Source organism: Maylandia zebra, linkage group LG4 (assembly GCF_041146795.1).
Source record: "Maylandia zebra isolate NMK-2024a linkage group LG4, Mzebra_GT3a, whole genome shotgun sequence".
Classification (NCBI taxonomy): Eukaryota; Metazoa; Chordata; class Actinopteri; order Cichliformes; family Cichlidae; genus Maylandia; species Maylandia zebra.
This window is the reverse complement of record NC_135170.1, coordinates 26155568-26181616: the sequence shown is the minus strand read 5'-3', so window position 1 is coordinate 26181616 and position 26049 is coordinate 26155568. Positions and strand designations below refer to the sequence as shown.

Below are 26049 nucleotides of genomic sequence, written 5' to 3'. Positions count from 1 at the left end.
AAGTACTACAATAAAAACAAATGAATGTGGGAAAGAAACATGAAGATGAAAAACAAGATGTAGATGATTTAAAATGGATTTTATTCATCTGGTTAAGTTGCCAAAGAAGTCAGTTAAGTCCGTTTATGGAATGAACATTTATAGTGTGCTGGCACAGATCCAAAAACAAGGGAAAGAAAACCAATGTTATGACAACTTCTATGAAATGACTACATGACTTATAACCTAAACCAAAAAAAAGAAAGAAAAACTAAAGGAAAAAAAAAGGATGACCTGAAACTAAACATCAAATGCACCGTCTAAATTAAAGCAAATAAATACACTTCTCAATGATAAGGGGATTTCTAGGGGTGAAATTGCACTGAATCAAGAAAAGAAAAAAAAAATAAAAGGCTGTTAACTACCAAATACTAGTTTTAACAAACACATAAATACAAAAGTCCACCAATTCCATTTGCACTACTCCTCACACACAAATTTATCATTTATTTCCTAATCACTGTTTAACATTATTTTATATCAGTAATGGAATCTCATTCAAAAACACATTTCTTGCAGGCAGTGGTTTGAAAAGAGAGCGAGAGAGAGACAGCTGAACCGCAATAGCTGTTGACGGGACAACTAAAAAAAAAGATAGAGGGCTAATTCGCCACAGGTTTTTGTAGTGATATTGACCTCATAACAAGCAATTCCAAGGTCTTAGAAGTGTGGACACAAGCAAAAAAAGAAAAAAAGCAGTTCGGCATTTTACATTCCTCCAGTTGCACATGGAGTCTCTAGAGACTGTGGGGTAGATGAGGGCTGTTACAGTCCGGAATGATCCTTCATCAAGAAAACCTACTGTTTATATGCCAAGACACATAAACAGGGAAATAAAATAATAGGAAACAGACTCATAGTGACCTAAAGGATTTATTCATCCCAAGACAAACTGTTTCAAATTCTATTCATTCTCATTCACTCATTCGCAACTCAAACATACATCTCACTTATACTTTGCAGCAGGCTAGCTTATTCATAGCTTACAAAGGTCAACGTTTTACAAATCATTGTCAAAAAAAAATCAAATTAATTAGCATTCAGTATATATTAAATTATCATTGATTATCATTCTCACAAAGAGCTGTATCCAAGATAAACACGATAAAGCCCTCCTTCATGTTTCCAGGTTTATTTTTCAAGATAAGCTCAAATAACATTTCAATTCATCACGTGTTGAAAATGAAAAAAGCGAGCTACTAGGGAAAAAGTCACATGAATTTCATTTTTCTTTTAGTTCTCAAAGAGTGAATAATTTTGTCCAGCAAAAACATGGCAAATGGTATAAAAAAAACATCCAGATGTCTACAGCTGAGAGATTGAATGGAGTTCACAAACTATGTGGCACAAGCATTTCCTAGGTCTGGAAGTCCACTGACAATGACAGCAGTCACTACCAGTGCAGAAGGACCATTCACTATAATAGATTCAAACAGTGAAAACACCCCTGAATGGAATGAATGGTTAGTGTGTGCCCTACATTCATTGGGAGCAGTGTTATCTGCTATTAATTTTCAGCTGAAGTCTCCAATCAAAACTGAGACCTTAGACTTGTTTCAGCAGAGTGGAAAGAGTGAGCCCTAGAAGTAGAAAAGGCAAATGCAAGCAGAACTGAGATGGGTGGGAACTACTCGTGCCCTAAGTACTGTTTTGCAGGCAAAGGCAGTGTGGTTGTCCTCTCTTTTTCTTACCTTAGAGTCGCAAAAATGACTCGGGCATGGCAGGGTAAGGCAAGGCATGAGGGGGGTGGGGGGGGGGGGGGGGGGGGGGGGGGGGGGGGGAGTTGTTGTCCTGAATCAGTTGCATTATTTTACAATCTAGGTAGACCAGAGATAAACTATTCTAAGCACACTGGCTGAGTGAGTAGGTGCTTGGCCCATTCTCTTAGCATGTAGTGTTAGCTCCACGTGGATAGCTGTCCAAAGTCACTCAATCTGTTTTCTGTTATTCTAACTGAATAACAATCTCAACTGCCACACTGGCCAAAATCAAGGGAAATGAAAAGTCAAGTTGGGAATGGATTCCCTGAAAAGCACCTCTACCTTTATTGGATAAGTCTTTATTTGAGAGTGCCAAACTTTTTGGGAGTTCCTGGGCGCTTTTGCCAAAAATGGCCAGGGATGGTGAAAGCGTCAACACTCATGGACATGGTTTTGGACGGGATGACGGTGAACTGCTTGCGGTCTGAGCTGTACTTGTAAATGGACTCAACCATATCAAGCGTGATGACTCGCGGGCCAATGCCAGTTAGCCGTGCCATCTCATCGGTTTCAGGGTTCATGGTATAAACCGCTCTGAATTGGCAGCTGGAATCTCTGAAGAGGATAAGAAAGTGATTGGCTGTGCTTTTCTCCATTTCCTGAAAAGAGAGATATAGAGAAAAGAATAAGTATATGGACCTAATCAACTTGGGGAGGACATTAGGTTTGATGCATGCAGGTTGTGTGATGATAATACCAACTTATTTTTACATGCTACATCCTCCTTAGGGCATTCATAACAACAGCTGGTAGTCATATTACACAAAGGTTTTGCCGCCACACTTTTGCCACCACCTCAAACATATTGTTTTGCATGTTTTACCTCCATCTTCAATTTGTTTTGTCTTTTCACAAAATGATCTGTGCATCACTGTATGTTGAATTGTTGACAAATAGGTCGTGGCAGCAGTCACATTGTGAGATGGTCATTTAAAATTTCTGATACTATCAGAATTTTTCCCAGACAGCCTTTTGGTTGGAAGTCTATTACAACAGCCATCTTTTAACACAGTATCACCATTTGGAAGCCACAAGTTAAAAAAATCACTATAGTTCTTTCATGTTGAGCAGCTTTTGTCTGGGACAACCCAAACGCAAACATGTATAAACCTGGCTTTAAGTGCGTTACATAACCTAATTAGGGTGTAGCTTTTTGTTGGACTCTGACACAGCGGGATGGTTTACCTCTACAATCTTGTTTTTCTGTGGTTCATTGACCTTCCCAGCCAGGCAGCAACGAGTGATAGCATTATGGATGATGAATTTGTTGGACTTAAAGCTAGGCTCCTTGTACAGCTTTGGTCCTGCAAAACACAACATTTCCAAATGCTATAAAGCAAACAAAACAATGCTTGCAGCATTCATTTTTACAATTTTTTGTGTGGAAATTATGACTGACCTGTATATTCTGGGATAGAAGCAGGGGAGGAAATAGCGGAGCCAGTCTCCCAGTCCTTCTCTCCATTCTGAACACCAATTCGTCCTGGGGACCTTCCCCGTGATCGAGCAGGAGAGTGTGAACGACTAGAGAGATAACAGAGGAAGCATTTTTTACATTTTGAGGCTTTATTTTTCATTTGCACCTGATAACACAGACTAAACTGCATCTATAGTTGGTATCAATGATACAAGAACACCCACTTATTAAATATTTTAAACTTTAACCCTCTGGGGTCCAAGGTTAAATTGGCTGTTTTTCAGTACTTTTGATTTTACCTTAATATTTCAACTTTAAAAACTATTGACCTTACCTTATTTGATATCATTCTTTTCAGCACAACCTCACATGTCTAAATCTACAGTCATTTTTTTTCAATTTTGACTTACTGTATTAACACAAATGATCTAAAAATCACAGAAAAATAATAAAATCAGAGTAGGAAAATTTTTTTACTGTGAAAGCAAAAAACATGTTTAACAAATCATTTTCATAACTTGAAATGCAAACAGAAATTGTACATTTAAAAAAAATATGTACAAATTTTGCAAACAGCAAAGCTATATGCAACTATTTACCTAAAAATGCATGCAATACCTCAGGTGTCTTTTGTACAACCATTTAAAACTATTTCTAAAAATAAAATTACAGAACAATAAGGTGCCATACAAATTATTTGTGAAATTTAAAAAAAAAAAAACTACAAAAAAGAGGCGCATATCACAGGGATAATAGCTGCAGACCTGTCAACATTCCTCCTGTTTTCCACCTGGAGACAACACTTACATTTCAATCTACCTTTAATGGTTTTTGGCTAGCAAATGTGACATTCAACAGTGCACTCATTATTTTGACACACAAAACAATGACTACACACCAACTACACTCCAAACACGCTAAACATCACAAATTTCTCAACTATCAAAACTCGCTATCAATATCACTCTCTCTCTTGCTCACTCGCTACCATCGCTCCTAAAACTTTCTCCTCTTCCTTAACAACCTAATGTCACGTGCTGCAATATGATTTTTCGATTGCGGTTTTCTTCTCGCACTAAATGTGACGGTAGTATTCAGAAGAAAACAAACAAAACAAAAAACGCTTTTTTTTTTACTTGGCCTATCAACACAATTTAAAAACTGGTATATAGTTTGGAGTGGAGACTTTAAACACAGGCTAAATTTCAATGTTTCAGGCTAAATTCTGTGCTTCCCACTTTTTAACCATTTAAAAAAAGAAAATACATCAAGTCATTATCAATTTGCAGGTTACCTGGGTGACTTCCTGACGGTCATACCGCCAGGGTCATTAGCCATGGAGGACAGGTTCATGGATGAATGGGAGTATACCTTGTTGAGCTTAGTGCCTACAAGTAGGAAATATTGTACATGTGAGCATAGGAAGAGAGAATACAAAAGCCGGGAATTTTACTGGTTAAAGTCAGAAGTACTTACCCATGAAACCTTTGACAGGACTCTGAGAGAGCACAGAGTCATCTCTGAACATAGTCTTAGGTCTCTGCTTCTTGACACCACGCACTGTAGTGGGTTTCTGCTTCAGAACCTTGTCCAAGTCTTCCATGATCTTCAATTGCTGTCTCCTCTCATATTCCTGCTTAGTGAAGTCTCCTCTACGTTGAGGAGTGCCTTCTGCTGGTGGGGTTTTGGGAGGAGTGCCTGGGGTCTGTGGTCTGTCCTCATTTTTACTGCCCCAGCCTTCAATGATCATCCACTGGGGCTTGCTAAAAATGAAGTGTAAGACCTTTAATGTGTAACGCCACATTATGAAATGCAACAAGACTGAATTATGGGATTAATGATAGCAACAATTCGAGTCATAAAACACAGAACAATAAATTATTAAATCCAAATTATGTGCACCCTTTGGCTGCTTAAAATAAAAAAAAAAAGATTAAATTAAAGCTATTCAGAAACTGGTCTCACTTTGATTCTTTTTCTTTTTCCTGCTCAAGTTTTCGTCTTTTCATCTCTTCTGTTCTCTTCTGCTGTTTTTCAAGAAAAGCTGCTTTTCGCTGAGCCATTTCATCCTCCGGTCGATCTTTGTCATCCTAATAATAAAAAGGGATGAATGCACACCAATTATAGCACGCTTTCTATGCAGATATATACTGTGAAAATATGTGTCAGCCACCAACCTTGAAAAAGAAACCAACTGCTGCTTTATTCTCTGCCTCTGTGAGGTCACTCATTGAGTCAGAGAGAGCATCAGGCACTTGGTCATCCTCCTCATCATCTCCTCCCAAGGCAGACAGTGAGATCTCTATCAGGCTACTGCGTTTGCCATTCAACATCCCTGCAGGTGCATCACTCTCAAAAGAACATTCAGATGGGGCACCAGAGCTGTAGCCCCCTCCTGCAACGCCTTCCTTTCTAGTCAATGGACCATGATTGGACCCGACCTCAAGGTCCATACTAAATATACTTTGTCCATCATTGGAGCCTACTTCTGACAGGCCGTCATCTGCACCAGGACCTGGAGTTGGGGTAGAAGCTGGTATTGGGGTCAGTGTAGTTGTTGGCACAGGAGTTGGTCCTAATGAGCGCAGCTCATCTAGGCTACCGGAGTCACCAATGGAGAATGAGGATGAAGTCTGTACTTGAGATTGCCAGGGATTTACACGACGAAGATGGGGGATGCGGTCTACATTTGTAGGTGGGGTAAGAACCCTCGACAGGGAGGGGACTTTAGTGTCTGATGGACGACTGTGTTTTGGGCTTTTAGGAGGTACAGACTGGGCTCTTCGATGTACATGAGGAGATTTAGGAGAAGTGGTGTGGTTTGTGATTTTGCGTGATGGAGACGGAGAAGAGGAGGCCGAATTTAAATCTCGAGTGGTTTCTCGTGACAGGCGTGCAGGAGGAGGGGCTGAGGTGGAGGTTTTAGGGCTGGTTGGAATAACCCAAGACTTGTTATTGGAAGGTGACGTTTTTTTCTTCATTAGCTGATTTTGCTGCTCAGTCAGTCGTTGCATGTCACTTTGCAGGGAGCTAAGAGCTGCAGTTAGCTTGGACACTGCGTTGTTATAGTCCCCTAAAGGAGCAACCACTTTGTCAGTAGGTGTCGCATGGTGCTTCTCTCCTGGTGTACCTGCCTTCTCTTTGACCTGCTTGTTGAGCGCAAGTCCTCTTTTAACATTACCCTCATCTTCCACTGTGGGGTGCTCTTCATCTTGTTCCTGTTGATCTTCCAATTCGATTCGTGCTAGCCGCTCTTCAAGTGTCAAGCGAGAGAGGTCTTCTTCTGTGAATGAGGTACTGACCTGGCCATCTTCTCCTTTCCCCTCACGGTGCTCTTTCTTTAATTGCAGAAAGGCACTCTTTCCTAGTCTCTGCCTATGCTTTGCAAAAATGGCCTCAATGCGTTTCTTCTGAGCTTCGATGGCTTTGCGCTTTTCTTCAAGCCGAACCCCCAACTCCGACATCTCATTATTCAGCTGTGGGCTCTTGCTGGGGCTTTCTTCAGACTTCTGTGCCCATGATGTCATCTGAGGAGAATCACTAGATTTTGGAGAATCAGTAATCTGTTTCTTTTTCCGTTCTACAAAACTGGTCATCTTCACACCACTGTCAGGAACCTCCTTACCAGCTCTAATAGCAGCACCACCTGCAGCACCGGGTGTTGATGGAGTGGACTGAGCTTTAGGCATGTCTTCTGATGCATCTGAATCCACACTACCGTCTCTCAAAACTGAGTCATCATCTCGTGAACATTCAGAAGTGTTTCTAGTGCGAGTGGATTCACTGGACTCTCCTGTTGGCCGATACATCATTCCTGAGCGGGTTGGTGCAGAGGAGCTGATTGGTGGTAAATTGCCATTATAGCGAGAACTAGCAGGATCATCAGGAGAGTGGAGGTAGAAGCCGTCAGGAGCACCATCAGGGTGTAAACGAGGCTCCATTTTGCTTTCATTGTGAATAATCTGAAGAGCCTCTTCAATTGTAGGCAGCTCTCCTGTTTCACTTGTCCCGAGGTCATTCTCCTCTGCCAACTTAGGAACAGTGGGAGTCTGGGTGGCCCAGGATGCTCTCTGTGGACCATTAGGTCCTGAAGGTTTGCTAAGCAAATGACTGAGGTCTTCGGGAGGGGTGTAGGGCACCCTTGCCATATTTTGACCAGCTGGGTTCAGCTGATCTGAGCTCACAGAGCGGGTTATTACAGGGTTGCCCATCACAATGTCTACGTCGCTGTCTAGCCCAAAAGGAATGCTGAAGGATACTGCTGACAATGGCCGGCTTAAAAAAAAAAACCAAAAAAAAAAAAACCCCAACAACAAACAAAACAAAAAAGAAAACACAAGCATGAGCACATTAAAAAAAAAATAAAATAAAATAAAATGCTTAAATCAGTCCAGAATATGCTAGTCCTACCTCAGAGGTTTCTTGCTCCATGTCTTTCCAGCTCCTTCTATATGAGACATTGAGGTAGACTGAGTCAAAGATCCTGAGTACAATGGGACATACACAGACATGTAAAGGCATGCAAACAACACCGGGATGCAAAAAAAAATGGAACACAGAAATTAAAGGGAAAACATTTACAAAAAGTTTCGAATGTCTATCCAAATAAGAAAACAAGACTATCAAACAGCACAAGACACAACTAAAAGACAAACATGGATTGAAGGAAATAAGTGAACCACACTGTAAAATGCTTATGTAGCTAAATGTAATGATGGCTGACCATAGTCTTCATCTTACCTGATGCAGAAGAGGAAATTGGGAGGAAAGGCTTCTTGAATATAGAGGGGGAGGTACTGCAAAGCACAAATACTTCACTTAAATGACGGTATTGTCTAAATAATACGTTGCCCTTAGTCTACTACAACAGCAAAATCACACCCAGAAAGCTTCTGTACCTGTTATCACTCAAGCTGCTTGGTGTTACTGGTGTAGATTCGCCTGACAAAAGAAAAGCCACAAACAGACTTTTTAAAATATATCAATTATATATGATATATATGAAATATATGTTCGTGTTAAACAATATTTAGAATCAGTGAGACTTACTTAACATATCTATTGGCTGCACAAATTCTGGTCTTTGTACTTCAAACCAGCTAAGCAGTTCTGCCAGGAAGCTCAGCAAGTTCATCTAAATCCCAGAAAATAAATCAAGCACTCAAAAGATAACACAGTATTTGTGTGAATATATTTTTTTGTTCATCAGTGATCCAGACTGAAAGTACCTGAAGTTCCTGTGGTGTATATAACATGTCCTCCAGTGCCAAGTGACAGCAGCTCTTTAGGCAGCTGTCACAAAATTCACGGATGAATTGCAGGTTGTACAAGCTATCTGCTACAGACATGGAATCCTTCATACAAACATCTAACAGAGAGATGAGAAAAAAAAATTTAATTTTCACAAATGTCTCAGGTTCTAAAGGTCATTTTTTGCAGCATTCTGTTAGAATGTTTGTTGGTACCTTCAAGTCTCAGAAGGCCGGGGCAATAGTAATGTATGACGGCAGCAACAGCACATCCACTGGACAGGTCTTTAACTTCATTCACTACTGGAAAAACTGGCTTTAGTTTGGACTGAATTTTATCCTTCCTATAGCGGAGCTAAAAAAAAAAAAAAAAAAAAGAGAAAGAAAAAAGACAAATCACACACAATGTTGAATGTAATTTTATAAATTTCACATATTAGTTCATGCCATCAACCATCAAGTTTATCAAACATAGGTAAATGCTCCTAAGCAGACACACAGTGATACACAATAATAAAAAGTGATTACAAAATTAAAAGCAACAAATGAAATAAAGAAAGGTCATGCTAAACCGATGTGAAAAGGAGAGCGCAAATGTGAACAAACTGAAGATGCAGAGAGAGTGACTGAACTGGAGCAGAAAGAAAGGGGTTTTTTCTTCAGAAAAAGTGGGTCAAGTGAAGGTCTCAGGAGACAGAATGAAAGAAAGAGATTAGATCTCAGAAAGAGAGAAAATGTTTCAGGTACAGCTATAGTATACAGACAAAACAGCCCACTGTGGCAGTGAACCAGTGGATTAGAAGCCTTTCTGTTACTCTCATAAACACATACAGACATCTTTGCCCCACACTTGAGAAAAACTTGAACATGGCAGTTTCAGATGATCAGTTAAAAAAAAAAAAAAGAAAAAAAAAAAGACTGCTATTCATGCACCACACGTCTCCACAAACAATGTCTTTAGAGCTATTGTCACAGCCCAAATCTATCACACTTATGCTGTTAAGTGCAATTTAATGCTTACTAGGATGTGATGCACAATGCATTCCCACATCACATTTGGGGAAGAAACAAACAAACCTGACCATCAGATATTTCCTGATAAATTTGATGAAGACACTGGAAGGATGGAGGGACAAGGGGAGGAAGCAGAGGAAAGGAGGGAACTTACAGGAACAAGTTTCCAGTACCAGCGAGTAGGACACTGTCAGATTGGGGCGGGGGAGAGACAGGAAATAGAAGGAAATGGAGAACAGGAGTACAGGGAGACATATTAAGCGAAGAGTGGAAGAACTAGAAAAACAAAGGGTTGTGACTACTTTATTTACACGAAATGGCAAGACGGCCATCTTGAAAAAGCAATTCCCACCTTGTCCTTGTTTTAATATATCAACCAAGACTTGTTAGGATTGATAGAGTAAGGAAGTAGAAATAGGAAGCAAAAACAGAAATTAGCTTCTTTTATAATAATTTCGTTTGTCTCCAAAACAGGGTGAAAGTTTCTGAATACTAATGTAGCAGCTGGAAGGTTTTGTTCTGACTGGACAAAGCATGATATTTTTCATGTAAACTTTTTTTTATTGAACAAAAAGCTCTTATCAAATATGCAGAAGATGAGGCAAACCACTGAATTTAATCTATCAAAATTCAAATGTATTTTTTATTATGGAACCTACACTGTTTGCACACTGGCAATATATTATTTCTATGATTTTATAACATTTGTCTGTCACAAATAGACATTTTCCTGTGTTGTGCATTTTTTGTGTAAAACAAAAAAGTTTCCTTCCATTTCTTAGATACCCGTTTCACTTTCACCCACTGCAACTTAAAGGTTTGAGCAGAACACACGTAATTGTTCATTATAGAAGCTGAGCCACGCCAACTGATAATTCTGGATTAGTGCCACAAAACCCTGTCTAGAATATTGTGCCAAGCTACACCTGACTCCACCTGATTTGCAACAGCAACTGACGTCATTAAAATTGCAAAAATTGCTGACTACACCCATGTATATACTCATTTATATACACCCTGTTCCCCCAAAAAACCTAAACGAAACAGACCTGCCCTGACTGCATAATCCCATCAAGAATATCACGCATTTCTGGATAGAAATAACAATACAATAACAGTGACAATACACTGAATATTTAATGCAGTACTCACTGATGGTTGAACAGGTTGGGGGTCTGTAATGGTCTCAGACAAGTCATTCTGGGCTCCTTCAGTACGTTCTCTCAGATTCTGGTTCAACTAATAGCATAATAACAAGAGAAAATCATTTCCACATTCTTTTGTGCCGTGTGTTCACAAAGTCAGAAACAAGCATATAAAAACAAAGTTTAGAGAATTACAGTTCATTAGTCACCAGTTAATTTACTAACTTAGTGCTCATACAAATGTTGAACCAAGAACATCTTCTGAAAGAAAATTAGGTGTTTTTCTGAAAAAGACATTGTTTTCTTTGGCCTGTTCCTTACCTCATTAACCCAGTGAAGCAGAGCATCTTCCCAGCTGGCTGCTTTTCCCAGGAGCTCAGCAGAACTACATGTCTTCACCGCAGTCACTGTCTCCATGGCTCCCACAGCCATCAAAGCATCCATCACTGCCAGATGAGCACTCTTCACCAAATCACATGGGAAGGAGAAAAAAAAAAAGGAAGTGAAGAGCAATGACCCTGGGCAGCATCAATCAATTACAGTTAAGACAGTAATGTTGGATCCTTTTCTAGCATGGTCCTTACAGCAAAATACAATGCACCACTACCAGTATTTACATGAAACACCCTCCAGAGGTCACTAGAAGCCAGTTATGAGTCAGCAGAAACTAACAACAGCTCTCAACAAGTAAGCACACACACATCAGTAGATGTGGAAGACCTTTGGACTCATGTTTATACCCTCATTAAATCATTAAAGAGGCACTGGACCTGTAGCAGGTGAACACATGGTCTGCAAGATTGCCATTCCTTACCTGCTTTCCCTTTATTTGCCTTCTTTGAGCCATTTCCCTTTCTCTTTTGCACAGTGAAATAGTTCTGTATGACTCATGTGTGAGAGACTGCAGGACAAAATGATGTGTTGTAACTAGATCACCAGGAAGCGTAACAAAGAACACCATTCTCTTTAAGAAACAGGTGCTTGTGACCGAATGTATTTTTGACACAAAAAATGGTTATAAAACCTTGATTTTCCCCACTCAAATACAATCAAGCAAAAAAGAAGAAGAAGAAAGAAAACGTACTTAAATGTATTTAACAATCACAATTTGAAGTTACCTACTTAGACAAGACCATTACAGAGCTCTGGTTAATAGATAAAACACATTAACAACTTTGCCTGTAAGACAGAACTTACAGGCAAAGCCTGTTAAAATGTTCCAGTAACATTATCAGCTCAGCTAGAGTGAAACCTTTAACTCTATAAACCTGTTAACTTATTAGACGTTGTGCTCTGTTTGTACTGTAGGGTACAAACACAGCAAAGCAAAGAGTACAACACTATCTTATAGTCAACCTTGTTACTGCTGCAAATTATAATAGTTGAACAATTTTTGCAATTCCCACTATATTCATAATTGTTCAGAATATTAGTTCTACTTTGTTTATACAAATTGCTAATAAATTTGTTCAGTTTTAGAATGTGCCACTGTGGCCACCTTTCTCTTGCCCTTTCTCGTCATCTGAGTGAGTAATGCCAGCAGCACTCTCTTTCTGCTAGCTTCTCATATACAATAAGCTAAACACTTGTAAACAAATTGAAAACATGTATGAACCTTTTTTTATCTTGTTTATCTAAATCCTTTTAAATTGCCTTTCAACAGTACAGTTGGGTGCCAATCTCTCCATTAATACATTAATAGGTAACTGCAATAACAGGCTTGTTACAATAATTAAGTCAGGCTAGCAGAGAGGCAAAAGGCCGATTAAAACATACTGTGGGGCCATTCCTTCAAAATCTTGTCAACAATTTGGAGCTTAATATGTGCAAATCAGCGCCTGCCGCCTTTCACTACTTACAACTTCAGAGATTCTTTTCCTCTTAAACTCTTGCGTAGCCCCAGATGGGGGGCAGGGGCAGTCCAGCTGTGTGCATATCTGTGTACTGATCCCTGATGTAAAGTGCTGACCTGAACACATACAGTGCCTGGGCAGGCAGGCTGGGTGGGGTATGCCAGCAAAAGCTTGCCAGATAATATTGGTCAAAGCTCTCTGGATGTGCTGTAGTCTGTTTCTGTGAGCAGTGTGGCCCTGAGTGACCTGCTTGCCAACCACTGTTGCCAGCACTAGTGTTACTGCTTCTGTGTGTCCTGCCTAATACAGGGACTGCAGGGCTGAAACATCAAAGCAATAAATGTTCCTACAAAAACCAAAACCAATAGGGATTCAGAATATAATTACTTAGTACTGATCATTCCAACATTGTAAGAATTGGAAATAAATTGATTATATTAACATGGTTTTACAGGATTCTGTAGTTCAAAATACAGATCCTTAGAAAATGTAATTTATTTATTTTTGTATGAATGAGTCAATGTGAGCCAAACATAAAAATGTCCACTGCGTTAAACATCAATTATATTATCATCATCATCATCATGTAAGATTACATATTATACATTTTTTAATCATAAAATATTGGAATATTGATAAGCAATGGTTCACTTGTATTTTCCTAACAACCAGTAAATTTTGCCAGTAACTATGCTCTGCCATGAAAGCAAAAAGATATAACATTTTTGCTTTTAGCCGCAAAGTGTGTAATCATAGGTTGGAGCTATTGCCACAGTGTGAAAAGAAGATGACTGAGAGAAAAAGAACAAATGCATGACAGAACTATTGAGAGTGGCTGACTCCGATGTTATGCCTACAGTAATTATTCAGAGGGTAAATCATGGAAAAAATGGGAGAATGAAAGGAGATAAAGGAGGGGGTGCTGCTAGTGGATTTCCCATTGCACACCCAGGAGAGCTCACTAAGCTAAATCACAAGTCTCCCTAATGAGAGGAGCAACTCAAACACACAGCACAGAGCCTGCCAGATCACCATAACAACCAACCAGCTGACCCATAATGCATCTCAGTACAAGCCTGACTGCAGCACTGCTCTCTGCTCCTGGCTTAGTCCTAGCTCCTAGCTCTTAAAAAACAAAAAACAAAAAACATCCATGCCCCTTAAACCAATGTGACACACAGACAAAAAATTAATAGGCCACAAATTAACCCAATCAACATGGAATTTTATGGGATTATTTGGAAACTCTGTTTGCATGTCTATAAATGTAACTCAGATAAACAAAGAATGCAAAAGGCATCTTGTTAAGCATTATGTGAGATTATGATGAGGGAAAAATCTGATTACGTCTGAAATATGACTTAACCCCATTCCCTACCCTGCTTGGTGCCACCTGATGGGGAGAAAAATAGGGGATCAGGGAGGGCTGGGGCCCAGAAAGGGATTTTAGAAAGGGGTTATAGTATGAACATCCATATGTATATGAACTGTATACCTAAGCAAGTAAAGACAAGTGTAGAAAAGCTGCATAAAAGTAATTTTGTATACTGTAAACAAGTTTCATTACAACACATTAGTTATCATTCAACAGAAGCCCAAAGCAGAATAAATGTGCAAGATGATGGTTAGTGTTTCAGATAGTCTGCCACATCTAATTTCAGTTAAGCTCCTGAATGATGCTCACTTGACCAGAAAACCTGCCAGCACAGCACTATGATTTAAGACAAAGTGTCACTGCCATCCAAAACCAACAGGAGACCATGAAGAGGTTTAGCAGCATTATAGCTACATGACTTACTTTAGCGCTGTGGGAATCGACACAGTATCTATAGTAATATTACATATAGATTAGAATTAGAATCTATTGTTACAGAAGCAAATTTAACCAATATGTTTCATATTGTGAGGTAGGTTAGGTGCCTGGTGAGTCAGTGGTCATCTCTGGCATGTCATGCGATAGTGGATGATTGCACTCAGTCTGCATGGCAGATTATCTCTAATCTTCAAAGATCTTTATCCCCAATCTGAGGAGTGATGGGGGCTGGGCAACCATCAGAAGTAGTGGACCAGAAGAACAGTTAGTAGTAGGACATATAATTCATTACACATAGGACACAAGTAATGGGGTGGAGGCGGCTGCAGGATTTGAACCCAATTCCAAGGAATTCTAAGTAGGTTTTTTTGTGTTACGATTCCTCCATCTAACATAGACACATTAATACTATCTCACCACTGGACTCTGGAGCAGTGAAGGGAAATCTAATGCTTCAGTTACCAAAACATGTTGGACAATTTTTCCAACTTCTTGAGAACAGCTTGGGAAAGGCCCCTTTATATTCCAGCATGACTGTTGCCAGTATACAAAGCAAAGTCCATAAAGGCATGGCCAGATGAGTTTGTTGTTGAATAACTTGACTGGGCCGTACAGACCTCAACCTCAAACACCTTTGGGATGAATTAGAACATTGGCCAGACTCCCTCACCCAACAGCAGTGTCTGAGCTCACAAATGCTCCTCTGAATATTCTCACAAACAACTCAAAATCTTGTAGAAACCTTTCTAGAATAGTGAAACTTATTATAGCTGCAAATGGTTCCAACTCCATATTAATGTCTATGGATTTAAAATGGGATGAGAGAATAATTGATAACTTACAGTTCTGTATGCATTAGGTTAGCTTTTATCTTTAACCATCTGTTAGCTTTTTTGCCCTACTTTGATTAGGTCAGTGGCATTCTACTCCAGTCCTGATGCATGAACTCCAGCCAGCACCCAATGTGTCCTTACGACTTATGATGAACCTGCAACGCTGGATTTACACGATTAGCAAACACAATGATTAGCTAACAGCAGCAATAATATGAAGTTGTGCGATTTACCAATAACAGTGTAAAAAGTCATTAACAGTTGATGGCTTTGCAGAATAACAGGCACCAGTGTGCAGTCAACTACAAGCATGACTCTACATGCTTTTAAATGCATGTAGCATGTTATCTACCTTGTCTGACTCAAATATGTGAAGCTTTAATATACAGCAGTCCTGCAGCAGATTGCTGCTGCAAAGCCGTTTACTGGCCAAGACCCACAATGATGCCCCATCCTTCTATTGCTGCAGCATGACCCACTTTCATTGCTTGCCACACTGTAGCTGCAGTGCCAGTCAGTGGCGACAAGCCCAAAGAGAAGCCAAACAGCTACTGGAAAGCTCATACACTAAAGGAGCAAAACAGCAAATGCAGCATTAACAGTAACAGCCAAATAACAAATTTAGGATTTACAGTTAAGAGGTACCATTTCCTGACCTGGAAACCTCATTCAGAGCTAAGTTACATGGCAGGCAAGCTGAGACATTTGTATGCTCAGAAACTACAGCAACATGATACATGAAAGAGGCATGTCTCATTAGGCAGTTATTACTGGATTTAATAATCCCAGTAGAAAGCATAACCGTAGCCATTATTACAGTGATTACAAGTGGAAAAAAATTGAATTTTAAGATTTTTGACATTAAATTATCATCATAATCATCAGAATGTGTGATGTCAGATCAGGGTACTGATATTGTTGCAGGTGATGTCAGAAAACCTGCAAAGAGCAAGCATGTTTATAAAAGAAAGTCCTTCACTAATCTGATATAACAACTATGTGATCTCAGAGTCGGTACAAGTGAAGGTGCATGTGACACTATTTATTCTTCCTTTTATTTCGTTAAAGCTTTCACCAGAGCACAAGTAGGAAAAATACTATGTAAAAATAAACTAACAAAGCCCCTTTAGAGGATGGTTCTGTTTTTACCATTATTCATCTTGCTTTGTATCTTTTATCTTTAAAAAACACTCTCTCGCTCCAAGTCAAGAAAAAGGCAGCATTCACATTAATTGGGTCAGATTTATAGGTGCATCTGTTCAACAATATGACATCTAAATTTGGATTTTTATCAGGTTCTACTCTTAATGAGGACTCAAATTCTCAGCAGTATTGCTGAGAAAAACAAAACAAAACAATGCATAAGCCCATTTCAAGCAAAAACCTGAGGTTCTCATTACAACTGTGCCATCAGCAGGGAAGTACCTGCTCCTTTGGCCAGCAAACAGGAACAGTGAAGCAACCAGCATTCACCTAACATAACACCATTTTCCTTACTAATCCTTGGAGAGTCCCTGCTTAGCTTTCAAAAACAGCCTTTGTGTACGTAAACCAAGATGGCTGGGGAATTTTCATTGTATACCATTCCATGAGAAGGATAGTAATCTGTAAAAAGGGAAGACTACTTTAAATTTGAAAGTTGTTGTGCCAGCTGGGGGCAGAAAAGAAATGCATATTACCTTAAATAAAAAGATTTCCCTTTATTTCAGCCTGTAGTTTAGCAAAAACATATTAGCCAGCTGCAGTTTTTTTTAATCCACATTGAAGAACACATGACTATATTATGTTTGAACAAGAACTAAGCAAGCAGGAAGAAAGAAAGCGAGAAGGAAATCTATTGTCAAGAGCTAAGAGGATAAACCTGTTTCTCTTGATTTGACTCACACAGCCAACCCAGAGAATTCTCTTAACACACAACAGCTAATGTTTCATCAAAATTGTTAAGCTATTATTCTGATCTGAACCATCTATTGTATCTAGATCATCTCTCTCACACACACACCCTTAAAGTAAAGTGGTTATTCCTCATGTGACCATGACTGCTCTTGTCCTAGCAGCTGGATCCACTCATCCTCTGGGATGAGCTTGGGGAGTGGGGGAAGGGCTGAATGAGTAGGGGGTCTTTTTGATGCCCTTTAATCCCTAGAATCAAAGCATAAACATGGCCCTATATCAGAAACCAAGCGAACTTGAACCTATTTGCTTTCCTACAGAGTTCTGCATAGCAGAGAATCTGGTCTAACGAGAAGAATCCCAAGGATAATAGACAAAAGCATTTCACCCTCCCCATCACCCAGACAGTTTCATCATTTTACCATTTTGATGGGTTTATGTCGGAGGTCAGCATCAGTCACTGTTGTGTCCTGGTCTTTGGCAACGACGCCTCTCTGAGTTAGAAGCTGCAGCAGGGTGGCGTTATCTTTTGGCTGAGCCTCAGTTGCAGTACTACCCAGTAATATGTTGTAGGTGCGACAGTAGAGCTCTGATGACTGCAGGAGGTGTGTTACTGGCGGTTTAAGGTGCTCCTGTTCATACTGGTCACAGTAGAAAGGGTCACGCAGCTCTGCAGGGACATTTTCTACAGAGAGAGGAAAAAAAGACACAAATGGTTAATAATAAAAAAAAAAAAAAAGTTTCTAGTTGTGGTTCTATTACAGACATGTATGCAACAGTATTGCCAGAGCATACACAACTATACCAGACCAGACATAACAGATCTAACAGTGAAACCAAGGGGCAAAGTGTGCTAGTGACATGTCAGTCACACAGTAAACCATACACTAACATTTAAGCCTATGATCTTATCAGGAATGAGTTTACTGAGGTTTACAAGCAAGGGAGGTAAAGAAGACTATGAGAGACTTCTTTACAAACTGACTTCAATTTGTTACCCCATGAGGAATCAGAATACTTTATTAATCCCCTTTATTGATATACCACCTTAAGGGAGTCCAGCTCCATCCCCACAACGTTACTGGCCATACGTATCAGTTTATTGAGTCTGTTGGAATCTGTGACCCTCAGCTTGCAACGGTGTAGAGGATCGCACTGGCCCCAACAGACTCGTAGAAAATCCTTAGCATTGTCCAGCAGATGTTGAAGGACCTCAGTCACCTCAAAAAATAGAGATGATTTTGGCCCTTCCTGTAAAGTGCTGTGGTGTTTTTAGCCCAGTCCAGTTTATTGTCAATGTGTACTCCAAGGTATTTATAGTCATCCACAATGTCAACATTGACCCCCTAGATTGAAACAGGGGTCAAGTGTTTCCTGGTAATGGTACTATATTAAATAATGCAGGTTTGAGGCATTTCTGCACTGGTTTTACGGTTTTTAAAACTAGAAACTACATCTATTTTTCAGTCTATAAAGTCCAAAGCGAGATGTCCATGTGATTTGCCTTGTACAACTATAAACCAGGAATAAACATGTTTAAAGTATGTGTATAGACAATGTTTATGTTCACAACAAGTGTACGGGGATATTGTTTTGTCTTGTTCAACATTCAGTCACTTCAAAGGAGCTTGCAAAGAAAAGCGTCTGGACTTCTTTAAGTTGCTTGAAGACGTTTCACCTCTCATCCGAGAAGCTTCTTCAGTTCTAAGGTCAAATGGTGGAGAGTCCCAGATTTAAACTCAGTGGGAGTATTCCCCCCAAAGAGGGACAAAAGGACCCCCTGATGATCCTCTAATCGCCTGAGCCAAGGTGTGAAACTGGGTGTGGGTCCCAATCAGCCAGAGTTTTGGGTGAGCTCATTGTGAAGCCTGGCCCCACCTTATCAGCAACAAGCAACTTAAAGAAGTCCAGACACTTTTCTTTGCAAGCTCCTTTGACTACGATGACCTGGATGACTGAGAACCTTCACAGACATTCAGTCGCTTCAACATTTTGTTCTGTTTGTTTTTCACTTACCAAAATTAGCATCAAATTTAATACCACAATGGACCCTGGATGTACCTTGCTCAGCACACAAGATAGCCATCACTAGATAAGAATGTAGTCACATTTATATACTGCTTTTCTACCCTTACTGACCACTCAAAACACTTTAACCACAAGCTACATTTAAGCATGCACTCATAAAGTGTATTATTCTATACACTTTAAGCACTTTATCTCCCTCTTATCCCAGTCCAATTTAGAATAACCAATTAACCCAACATGTACATGTTTGGATTTTGGTAGGAAGCCAGAGTACCCAGAGGAGACCCACGCAGGCACAAGGAGAACAAACATGTAAACTCCCCACAGAAAGGCCCCAACCAGGGTTCAAACCAGGGATCTTTTTTTGCGACAGTGCTAACCACACGACCACTGTGCTGCCCATAAAACCCACCGGCTATACCCTCTCACCCAATGTGAAAATAAAGACTAAATATGATGACAACAGCAAAAAACACAAAAATCTGAGCCTTCAACACTAGTGCACAAATGACTTTGTTATCATGATCTGTCTTTTATAAGTTTACCCTAAAAACACAAACTTGACACACACCCTTTGAAACTGGTTTCTCTGCAGCAAACCTAACAGCCAGTTTCTGTGTGCAACCATAAACAAACATGTGACTTGCCGTTTCAAAGGCCCTTGGACAAAAAAGTTGACTTGCTTAAACGCAAGCAGTATGTCTGCAAAAAGAAAGGAAAAACGTGTGTTTGTGTGTGTGTTTGAGAGCCTTAGACTATATATAACAGAAGAACAAAGGGATTATTACAAGGGAGGTGTCACTAAACTGCTGTATCATTATATAATCATGTAATGGATCCCTTGACATCAGCTGTCGAAACAAAAGCCGCCTCCTTTAATCAATGCCCTGTTCCCTTTGTCTCACCCTATGATGACTATAGGTTGCCACACAATATGATCAGTCATGCCACATGGTTCATGCTGTTGTAAATACTCTCAGGTGCCAAAACTGGAGTGCCTACTTTAGTGCTGTAAAAACAAATCATCTTGGGTCACATAGGTGCATTGTATATGTAAAAGAAAAAAAATTCCACTGTAATGTGTAAAAGACAAAAAGGTAAACCAGAAAAAAATTAGCCCAGAAGGCAAAGTAGGATGCAAATGCCACAACTGAGTGAGATTGGAAAGATCGATAAAAGAATGATTTCCCTATGACACAGTCTGTCCATGAATGATCACTTTGTGTGACACATATCAGAAACAAAGTGGCTAGAAAACTGAGGCTTCAAATTGTTATACAGGTCCCCAAAACTATGCACATGCACAGCAAAAATAGCAACAATTATTTAGTAAAGCACACTCCCGATTTAAAAACTAAAAGTAATACAAGGTAACAAAAAGCATGACGAACTGGAATACTTGTAACCAAGCCTTGCATTGTGATGCCGCAATTATATTCATCAATGCCCTGCCAGGGGAATATTTAGATTAAAAGCATGTGCTTGTTTTGTTTGCATAAGCAGGAGCAACTACCTCTGTCACTTTTATAGTTCATGGGGTCAAAGCTTATCTACTGGTTTGAGTAAAAAGGTAAAAGTCAAATGTGCGAAAAGCTTCTAAACACATCATCATAGATGGTAAGCTAGAGGAACGCTTGTTAGGAAGAGCCAGTCAAGCAATTTGTGATTTTGACTGCGATTCTTCAGCGGGTCTGTGCTTTTGTTAACCCAAATGTCTTAGATACCAACCTGGGACTAAAGAATACAATGAAAACAGTGTTACAAACTTAAAGATCAGAGCACTATTTTAGTGACGAGTATTTATTTTTTCTTAAGTAAATCAGACCAAGCTATTAAAACATGCAGTAAGATGTATAGAACTTGCTAATGTGGTTGAAAGTCAGTTCAGCTGTGTTAGATATCTTCTGTACTGACCTGTATCGTTTGATAGCCTGCTGATAACAGGAACCACATGTCCCTCTACCTCACTGACTATTTGAGCTAGCATGCTGGTCATTTCACAGCCATGCTCACTTGTCCTACAGTAATCACACACCGAACAATACAAACTCTCCACCTCACTTGCTAGGTGGAAATCGAAACTGATTTAAACCAAGCGAAGAAATCCACAATCCACCAATTGTCACTTTACACTGGGGTGTAAGCTTTAGCACAATGAATGTCAACCTGCTGGATATGACTATCTAAACGTCCAGGTTTCTCATGGGAGCCTTTCTGGAACTCTAAGAGACATTTATTTTAAAAATTTCTCCATGTAATCTTTAGGCAGTAAATGAAAGCCAATCATAATTACAATTCCTGTATCTTAACTCAGCATTATATGTGTTATAATAATGAAAGCGGTTTTAACTTTTAAATCTTTCATTGAAAATTATACAATAACATCTTCATCATGTGGTGAAGAATCAAACAGGCGATTATATGCTCTCATTTTTAGAACAAAGCAGGTACTGTTTTGCTGCCCCAAAACCAAGCAGTGGTGAGAGGGGCCGTGGTAGCATTCTACCCCACACGTGACCCCTCGTTCTGTGTAAAATGCTAATGCCACTACCTTATCTGAGCTTTATTATTTATTATTGCCATCTACAACAAAGATCTTATCATTAACCCTTTCTTAAATAATACTGTACTATTTGATCACTATTGTAAAAAGGGTACTTTCTGCACTATACATCAAGCACCACATCATCACCAGTAGCTCCCTCTACCAGGCCTGTATATCCTATCACATGGGCAACACCTTGCTATAGCACAAGCTTAAACTGCATTAAATGGCAAGTGTACAGCGAAGTACATTTTAAAGAGAGAAAGTCTTAATAATATTTTGAGGTGTTTTGGCATTTAACAGTATAATGCCATGAAAGGCTAACATATAGTGAACAGGAATCCCAACCGTTTAAGTAAACATTAAAAGCAAGCCAACATCCTCCTCAGGTCCTTCTCCCTTGCTGACTCACCATGGTCACAATGATTGGAAAAGGATGAGTAATCAGTCAAACAGGATTTCAGTATGGGCCAGCAACTTTGTAGCTATGTGAAGGTAATATGCTACTGTAATGGTAAGAGTGGGTCAAAGTGTGAGGTGGTTTGGTTTTATAGCTATGAAAAGAAAACATAGGATGACTCCAACAAGAGATTGTTGGACATAAAAAACAATATTTAAGCAGCGACATAGTCTGTTTCCCTGTTATTCAGATATGGAAAACAAACACAGATAATTCACGTTGGCAATGATTAGAAGGAAACCTGAATAACAGAATGCATAAATGTCATGCCCTTGGACTTGTCACTATAAGATTAAGTATTTCTTAAGCCTCAGCAGGTAAATCAAGTTTCTTGTCCCATTCCAGCTTGAGTCATACTCAGATCTGGAAACTCATTTCTCATGACAGCTTCAAGAACTTCAAGGGTAAATAATTAATTACATTCATGCCTAACTTTTTTTTTTTTTTTAAACCCTGCATGGAAAATATTATACATAAATAATAAGTCAATGCATTAAAAAAAAAAAAAAAAAGATCCCAAGACTTTCATACATTAAACACCCTCGCATGTATATTTAGTATGCAAGCATGTATACATATATACAATATAGATATAGTTAAAGTGTACTATACAGGAAGGAAAACAACATTTTATCTCGTCCATTAACCTCTTAACACCCACAAGAAAACTACTTAGAGAACGGGTTGGATTGCTTTTTAGCCACATTCTAAACATGTTTCAGAAAATACACATTATATTTTAGATATTTACCTTTCAAATCAACACTCACAGGCAATTTTCCCTACAAGTCTTCTATTACAAAATTTCCATTTTGGTATGAAATAGGAGAAAGTTCTATGTAAAGACGTGGCAACCTAATCAAATCACCAGTAATGATGGATATTAAAAAATAAATGCTGATAGCCAAATGTCCCTAGGTAGAGCAGAGCGTATTGAAAAGATACTGTGTAGCTACTGTGAGTTGTCCATTACTAGAATGACGAGTTACAGCCTACAGGCTCCTTCCTTGTTAAAACACAAGGTCCATGTTTCCTTGGTTAAAGGAGACAGCGAAATCATCATGGCAGCCCAATATTTCAACATGTAAAAAAGCATTTTAACTGGGAAGTGAAAAACAGCGCTGACCACTGAGACAATGTGTTGCACATTACAAGACTGAAGTCTTGAAATCTTGACTGAAGACAGTGAACTTAACCGTAGGGGTTTGCTTGTGGCAAAAGTGAAACTATCTTGTAGGAAACTTTATTGTTTAAATTGTGCTGCCATGCTTGAAACATTTGTTATGCAAACACAAATATTTCAGTCCATCCATATCATTGCCGCTGATGCTGATTTTATTCTAGATTTTTTTTAAATTTTATCTCAATAAGTGGTTATTGGTTTCCTTAATTAGTTAAACATTAGCTTTTTAGCAAATAATCTAACTAAATATGAAATGCACTGTAAACACTACTTTGTTATCCATGTCAAATTCCATTTTTGGAGAGACTGGAATTAAAAATGCCACCCATTGTTATCTATAGACTAACTGACCTAAAAAGGCTCATGACCAGATGACTGTCTGGCTCCTGCTGGGCTCTGTGTTGTCCTAATGTGCTAGGTTTCTAATAAGGGACAAGATGATGTCACCCAGCTTTACAAAAAAATTACCATCAGCAGGGCTATTGAACTCGATCAAGAGAAAACCTCCACATCATAACAGTGTTTGTCCTTACATTCCTGCAGCTTGGTATGGAGTGACTTTGACCATAGGGTGTGGTTGAGGTGCTTAACAGAGTACACATGAGCTGCAGCCCAGAGTCCTAAACCTGGGACCTGCCTGAAATTATGAAACAAACAACTCATGTTGCTAAAGTTAAATGAAGTTCTCCTCACACCTATTTCAGGATAAAATAAGTAATGCCTGTATTTAAAAAAAAAAAAAAAAATACACTGTAACATCAAAAGGTCCAAGAATGTATTAGTATAGTAATATGTTTGTCTTTTGTTTTTTTATAACCACATTACGTCATTATGTGTAGTCTACTTTTGAAAAAATAAAGCAATCAAGGCTTTTTCTTTACAAGGCTCATCGGATGTCTGCTTCATAAGGTCTAATCTTCACCAGTGAGTGCTCAAACAAAGAGCCATGCTATCACCTCAGGGTCAAAGCTGACGAGATGCCTCAAGAAAATGAGACAAAACAAATTCTTATGATAGGCTACATGTTAAGTACAGAAAACATGTTTTGGTTATGTTGTGGGTGTGCGTTTTGCGCTACAAAGCTTCTCCCAGTTGCTTCTTGAAATTTGCTGACTAAGGACATGGAAAGAAACCCCCTGATAATAAGGCACAAGAGCACTGGTAGTCTATTCTCTGAGCGCACAATAAGCTACGGTCTGCTTTTGATTCAAATAACATGAAGCAGTAACCAGCGTTTACTGTGGGTACTGCGGGCTGTCACCATCACTAGGAGAAAGAAAGATACTGGAAAAACATACGCCCCGTGTGCCCTGTCTGTGTAACCGGATTAAAAACATCCCCAGCAGCTAGCCTGCAATTTCTGACTGAAGCCTGGTGGCTGGAAACGCGACAGAATGGGCTAGCGTGATAAGGCCTACAGGAGGAGGCCGTTTCTGTGACACACATACCTCCAAATGTGCCCACCCATTGAGTGAGAACAAATGACATGTGTCAGTGTCAAAAACGCATACGATGCATTGCTCCTCTGCTCATATGCGCCTCTTTGTGCTGAAAATCGCTGAACTACACACACTGCAGTTCCCCTACATGCATACCGGTTTTCGCTACACTGTTAGACACAATATAAACACATTGTTGGACAACAAATGGTCTTAACACAACCTTTACGCATAACATTCAGGCCTGCCGTGTGAACTAAAACCTACCTGTGCTGCCGTAGGACTTTGCCAGCAGCCATCCGACACTTGCGCATATTTTTGATTTAGTGCAGTCATACAAATCCAATGATTTTATGTCTGGGACCACAAAAGTCTTCCTCATGGTAGGGGAGTCCACCATAGCGAGTCTGTAAAAATGGGAAGCGGTGATGGGGGGGAAAAAGGATACAGTATAAAAATATTCAAGCGATCATTCTTGGAGCAGACGATTCCATACGACCGGGGCTGGGAATACGGATGTGGTTCAGGGTTTTGCAGGGAAATATCCGCTCCGAAGCTACTTCCAAATCAAACTAAGGTCCTTTTGTCGGAGGTTTCGAAGACGAAGTCCTGGCTTAATTTTTCCTTAACACCAGCTAAAGCCCCGACCGGCTGGGCTACTATAAACCGGACTATTCCCCTCGTTTTTGCCCTTCTTCGTCCGCATTGCCGTGTTGTCAGCTCACTGTACGTACGTACGCTTTCGTCCCGCTGATGACTGACTACCAGGTGCTCCACAGTGGAATCGCTCGTCCACTCCACCGTCCAATAGAAAATAAGCTTTAACAATATGGGCGGGACTTCAGTGTTTATGATACAGCAGGTAGAGGTGAGGCGCTTTTGCTACAGGTGAATCTTCTCGCACACAAGTGGGTCGATGAAAGGACACCTTTGAGTGCGAAAGTCAAACAGCCAGTAACCTTCGAAAAAACATGTAGATTAACTATAACTCATTAATTTAAAATATTTACAAATGTGAACATTAGAATCTAAAAGTACTGTCTTAAATTTTGAATTAGTACCATAACTCGACTGGTATCAGGAAAAAAACGTAGCCTACACAAACACACACATATAAAATGTACCTCTCTGATCTATACTCTACCTTCAGTTTCTGTATTGTCATCAATGTCTTGATTGTGACAATTTCTGTAAATATTTGGGGTTTTAACTTGTATGTATTTGACTGTATTAGTCATAAACTACAGCACGTGTATGATCTTGGTCAATATATCCACCACTGCAGTGGGCCAACTCTTGGCCTATTGCAGACAGAAAGCAGAGAACATTATGGACTTTTAGCTGTTAATTAATCAAAATACGTTTTGCTAAATCTGCT

General features: G+C 39.5%; 1 protein-coding gene across 3 annotated transcripts; it reads right to left on the bottom strand.

The window, feature by feature from the left end:
- Positions 1-60: 60 nt before the first annotated feature.
- Positions 61-25437, bottom strand: camsap3 (calmodulin regulated spectrin-associated protein family, member 3). Of its 3 annotated transcripts, none has more exons than XM_004552103.4 (18): positions 24939-25437; positions 17439-17701; positions 10946-11086; positions 10632-10718; positions 9634-9666; positions 8682-8820; positions 8445-8584; positions 8266-8350; positions 8115-8157; positions 7957-8012; positions 7627-7699; positions 5394-7491; positions 5182-5306; positions 4693-4979; positions 4511-4604; positions 3199-3323; positions 2985-3103; positions 61-2398 (listed from the first exon to the last, which is right to left on the bottom strand). In XM_004552103.4, exons 1-18 carry the CDS (start codon positions 25069-25071, stop codon positions 2099-2101), a joined length of 4341 nt encoding a protein of 1446 aa, XP_004552160.2. In that variant the 5' UTR covers positions 25072-25437; the 3' UTR covers positions 61-2098. The 3 variants fall into 3 exon arrangements, with proteins under 3 accessions (XP_004552160.2, XP_004552162.2, XP_004552161.2); XM_004552105.4 differs by having other exon boundaries at positions 7627-7663; XM_004552104.4 differs by lacking the exon at positions 9634-9666 and having other exon boundaries at positions 24939-25436.
- Positions 25438-26049: the final 612 nt, after the last annotated feature.

Excerpts from the sequence above, each read along its gene's own strand:
- camsap3 (XM_004552103.4), bottom strand. The coding sequence starts at position 25,071 with ATGGTGGACTCCCCTACCATGAGGAAGACTTTTGTGGTCCCAGACATA. Across the intron at positions 7,492-7,626 it reads TGGAGCAAGAAACCTCTGAG|CCGGCCATTGTCAGCAGTAT; the intron begins GTAGGACTAGCA and ends TTTTTTTTTAAG. Across the intron at positions 3,324-4,510 it reads ACCGTCAGGAAGTCACCCAG|TCGTTCACACTCTCCTGCTC; the intron begins GTAACCTGCAAA and ends TTATCTCTCTAG.